This window comes from Solanum tuberosum, unplaced genomic scaffold, assembly GCF_000226075.1.
Source record: "Solanum tuberosum cultivar DM 1-3 516 R44 unplaced genomic scaffold, SolTub_3.0 scf00208, whole genome shotgun sequence".
Lineage (NCBI taxonomy): Eukaryota > Viridiplantae > Streptophyta > Magnoliopsida > Solanales > Solanaceae > Solanum > Solanum tuberosum.
The window spans coordinates 532,127-537,592 of NW_006239132.1; the positions used below are offsets into that span (position 1 = coordinate 532,127).

General features: G+C 36.8%; 1 protein-coding gene across 3 annotated transcripts in view; it reads right to left on the minus strand.

The window, feature by feature from the left end:
• LOC102581333 (DNA repair helicase UVH6) overlaps positions 1-5,466 on the minus strand; it is a 17,350-nt gene that overhangs the window by 8,073 nt on the left and 3,811 nt on the right. For all 3 annotated transcript variants that reach the window (XM_015312532.1, XM_015312531.1, XM_006355732.2), the window contains exons 3-7: positions 3,747-3,823; positions 3,249-3,652; positions 2,615-2,808; positions 2,263-2,443; positions 1,979-2,103 (exon numbers count right to left, since the gene is read on the minus strand). In XM_015312532.1, coding sequence (XP_015168018.1) covers positions 1,979-2,103; positions 2,263-2,443; positions 2,615-2,808; positions 3,249-3,652; positions 3,747-3,823 — 981 coding nt within the window. The remainder of the gene's footprint in view (positions 1-1,978; positions 2,104-2,262; positions 2,444-2,614; positions 2,809-3,248; positions 3,653-3,746; positions 3,824-5,466) is intronic.

Sequence of the window (5,466 nt, forward strand, 5' to 3'; positions counted from 1 at the left end):
GTGGTTTTGATACAATTTTGGTTGTCGTAGATCGTCTCAGCAAGTATTCTCATTTCATCCCACTTTCTCATCCATATACTGCCAAGATTGTTGCTAAGGTTTTTTGCAGAGAAATTGTGCGTCTTCATGGCATTCCTCGGTCAATTCTATCTGATCGGGATGTTATCTTTCTCAGTGCTTTTTGGCAGGAGCTTTTTCGACTTAGCCAAACAAGGCTAAGAATGGGTACCTCTTACCACCCACAATCTGATGGACAAATAGAGGTAGTTAACAGATGCTTGGAATCGTATTTACGATGCTTTGTTATGGAGCAGCCTCGTATATGGAGTCAGTATCTACCATGGGCAGAGTTTTCTTTTAACACGGGTTTCCACTCATCCACAGAAACTACCCCATTCAAAGTTGTTTATGGTAGGGACCCTCCATCCATTTCTCCTTATGTTCATGGAGAAACACGCATTGCTGAACTTGAAGAACAACTTTTGAATCGTGATGCCATGCTGAATATTCTCAAGGACAACCTTTTAAAGGCTCAAACTCGAATGAAACAACAAGCTAATTCTCATCGTCGAGATGTTACCTTTCAAGTTGGAGATTCTGTCTTTCTACGTGTTCAGCCTTACCGTCAACGCTCTTTGGCTTATCGCAGGTGTGAAAAATTGTCACCTCGATTTTTTGGACCATATAAAATTGTACGGTGTGTTGGACCTGTAGCTTATGAACTGGAGCTTCCTGCTTCCTCCAAAGTACATCCGATTTTTCATGTATCTTTGCTCCGTCCAGCTCATGGTCAGCAAGCTGTTATACCACCAGCCCCTCTTCCTCTTAATGAAGATTGGGAACTCACCATATCTCCTGCTAAGATTCTTGCACATCGATGGGTTAAAGAAGCTGGTTCTTCTTCTTTGGAACTGCTCATTCACTGGGTTGACCGTCCGCTTGAAGAAGCTAGTTGGGAAAACTATGATCTCATTGCAGATCAGTTTCCTTCTTTTCGCCTTGAGGACAAGGCAACTTTTCAGGGAGGATGCACTGATACGAATGCTCCTTTAAGGACTTACTCTAGAAGGAAAAATATTATTATGTCTTTATATCTGGAGATTTGTCCACTCCATACGGACATTGTTATTGGTTAATGCAGTGTTTAAGATTCTTGCACTTTATTCAACCAGTAAAGTTTCATTTTCACATCAGTTTCTATCACCTAGTTTCTATGATGGTGAAGGAATAGAATGGTCAAAGTTAGGAGAAAGAAAGAATCATAACACATAAATATATCAAACAAAAAAAGTCTACTACAAAGAGCTCTGAAACTATGAATTAAGCCAATGTAATTCCTATATCTGTTACAACATGGCAAACTTAGCCAAGGTAACCTAAAAGTTGTCATCCAATTTAAAGAGAAACTTTGAACAAATCCGGTATCATCATTTGAGAATTAATCTAGCCAATTAGCTTTGGAAGCTAGTCCGACAATGAGATAGACAGTAACAAAGAATTAGGTATAGAACTCAAAATATTACTCTCTCTCCGTTCCAATTTGTTTCTTACTTTCCTTTTTAGACTGTTTCAAAATGAATGCCTCTTTCCTTTTTTGGAAACTCCTTAATTTCAACTTTCCACATGGCATGTTTAAGACAACAAGATTAAAGGGCATTTTGGTACATTCTACATATCTTTAGTTTAAGACTACAAGATTCCAAAGTCTTATTTACTTTCTTAAACTTCAGGTCAAGTCAAAACCAGACAAGCCAATTGAAATGGAGGAAGTACAACTTTATCACTTATTTCTATTACATTCAAAAAGAAGAAGAATATCAAATACAAAGAATTTAGTGCATGTTCAAACCTAAAACAAGTCACTCACTCACTTGCACATTTGAAAGAAATTTAAGACTGATAATTTGTGTTTGGCACATAGGAAACAAGGCATGGAAATACAAAATTGTTAAATGTATAACTTCAAAAAAAGATTCACCTAGCAACTGAGAAGAAAACCGCACCCCTCCCACTATCACAAGCCTTGCGATAATTATCCAAAGCCAATGTAGTCTCTACAACATCCTGGGTCTCGATAAATACGAGTTTATGTTGCATTATATCCTGCATCATATAATGATGATAAGAAAAAACAACAGCGAGAAGTAGCGACACGTGTGATAAGGCATTGTTGTTAAGCTTTAAACATGCTCAATTAATTCATAGAAAAGAGTGGTCTATCTGAAAGTTGAGAGGAGAACAAAATAAAAGGTGTAGTGGCACCTTTAATATTCCTGATTCATGCCAACTATTGACAATTCCGTCCATATAAGAGTAACTGACAAAAAAACAGACAACCCCATCTGGAACAACAGAAACCATTTCTAGCAAAAGCTTCCCATAATTTTTCTCGACACCCGGATCGCTTCTCAAGTCATACTTAGTGCTTACAGGAAGCTGATCACTGCAATTTAAGAGAAATACAAAACAGATAACATGTACCAAATTCTTCAACATAATCAAGCTAAGAAACACTCAAACAGGATATATGCTCTCCTTCTCATCCACATCTTGTGAGTGGGTTGGGAGTTGAGATAGGTATAGACATGAGGTCAACAGCTAGTCAGATGTTTACCTTCCCCGCGTAAGGACCATTGGGCATATGCAATCCCTTGTCAATGACATCTTGAAGCTTCGACTAACTACCGGATTAAAATTGAGAAGACGAGGATAGAGATCAATTGGACTGAGGGTCCCCGAGGTAATCACAACAGATTGGAATCGTTCAAAAACAGGCTTTATGGCAAGAGAGGCATCGTGACAGGTAAGCTGGCATTCCAAAATATTTCTGACGTAAGAAAATTGAGCACTAATCGTAAAGCAACTTAAAAAATATCAATGGCAATTTAGATATCTTCCCAGTAAAATGCATTTCAAAACAATATAGCAATATTTTTATGGACAGATTTGCATTACAGAACACATGAACTATGATTAGACTAATTAGAGGCAATCATTACAAAAAGATCAATATAAAGAAAGACAAATTGACTCCCCACTCAGGTAAGAGGCATCACAATCGCAAGTGTCTTGAGAACAAACAAAAGACCAGCGCACTCGAAAATCCAACATCTGAATGGTAAAATATTTAGAAACTAATAACAATAATTTCCAATATATACTATTTAACTCAAGACAGATAAATCACAAAGCTAGACTAGTAAGAGGTGTTATAAGACAAATATGTCCCAAGAGAAGCAAACACGGACCTGCAGGACAGGATCAGGAATATGTGGCATCCTCTCGTCATATGGTTCAATTATAATGGAAAAGCCCCGAGAGTACGTTCCTACCAACGTGGCAAGGTCACAAACAGTTTGTATATGCAGAAACTCATCTGTATCAGTAATCTCCAGGGTTAACATAAGGGAGTGAAGCCTATCATAACAAAATTTTAACATCTTTTGATCAATTCCAACTTGTGTATTAATAGAAGCAACAAAGGCAACAGGGCCCTCTTTTTCTACATTATCAGTCTCCAGACGACCATTAAGATACTGGACAAATCTTCGCAGAACAGACAAAAAGTGCTCTGCTTTCCTTATATTTCCTGGCACTGCTTCCTTCATGATGTCATCAGGCAAGGCAGGATTAGCAAGCCATACATCCTGAGCTGTACAAAGAAGATAGATGAGCAAGAACCTTGGTTTACTATCACTAGCGCAAGGTTAGAAGTACATCGTCAACAAACACTTTAATCAACATACCAGGCAGTCTTTGTGCTAGACCCTCAACTAGACGATTATACTCAACCCGCAATCGACCAGCATCAGTAGCCTTCAGCCTTCCTACCATGCAAGATGTTAGCCAAATGTGGGTATCTCACCATCCTTTTACTTTTCTTTTTTTCTTTAAATATTTACCTTTACAGGGCTTGTCCAAGAGAGGGTTATAATAAATCATTACATCATATATACTAGATTGAACAATCTCCAAGGTATTTCAAATCATTTTTAACCCAGAAAACTACAGCATGAAACATAATTCAAATGCTATTAGAAAATTTATACTTCTATGCTCACAAGTAAGAATATGCAAACCATGGTTCAGCATGAAAGGTACTACGGACACAATGTCACAGAAGATAAATCACAGGTGTCCTTCTGATTATGAAATGCTTTATAATGCTTTTTTAATGAAAAATATTTTATAATGTTTTGATTTGCTTATATTCCATTATTGTATTCAAAGTCTCGTGTTATCCTTGAATTCAGAGGCGGATCTAGGATTTTGAGTCACTGGGTGCCAAGTAGAGGCGGATCCACATGATTTGATAGGGGTGCACCCGTTAACTTCGAAAAAATGTGCTTGAGAAACGTATAATCAACAGTGCACCTATAAGAAGCGTAGGGGTGCCCTTGTGTAGTTGGTACAAGCCAGAGGAACCACTCGCGAGAATACAGTTCAAATCTAGCTAGAACCCTATTTTATTATTTTTATTTTAAGTTTAGCTTAGAGCTCATATTTGAGCCATTAGTGACCAAGCAAATACTAGATTATTCGTTAATTGTAGTAAAAGTTTCGCTAACTACCTAAATTAAGATAGTATTGATGCACCGAAATCTTCAAATTTTGGGTTCGCCTCTAATGCCCAATAGACTCAGATTAAATCAACTTTAGATTCAAATAGAATTATTCGTCTTATGGACAGATAGGTGAGCGGGATTGGGCGACGGACTGAAGGCTGAAGGTTGAAGCTTTGATTAATGACAGATTTTTGTTGTTGAAAAATTTAAAGGAACAACTAGAGTTTCAATGGTGAAGAGAAAAAAAAAACGTTTCTTTATGTTTAATCAAATAAAAGAAAAGTCAAAAAGTTAAATTAAATTAGTTAAAAAATATTTTTTGATTAATACTTAATAACAATAAATTAACAAGTAAAAAAAAAAAATTCAAAAAAACAAAAGAGGATGTGCCTTGTAGTTAAAAAAAAAAAAAACGCTGCCTGTAGTTGAAAAAACAAAAAACAAAAAAGGTTGTCTGCAGTTGAAAAAAATAAAACAAAATGCTGTTAGTGGGGTTCGATCCCGCGAACTTAGACACAAAAATCTGATTGCCTACCACTGGCACCAGAGATCACTTTCGTTTACTGGGTGGCACGTTTATTATTTATACATATAGTGTATATAAATACCTATGTATAAATAGAGTTTCCGTCGAAACTTGTGGGTGGCGTGGCACCCCCACGGGTCTTAATAGATCCGCCCCTGGTTATACTGGATTGACAAACTAGATTCATATACTTGACTTCAGGTGTTAAGCAATGAGCTGAATTCATATTCTTACCTATTAGTCCTAGTCCTGAATGGTTTCCTTGGAATGCTCTCGAAAACTTTAGAAATTTATCATCTCTACTCATGAAGTGTACTTTTGATAAACCACATCATTTGTGAAATAACAAAATTTGATCATTATTGATGCACTGAA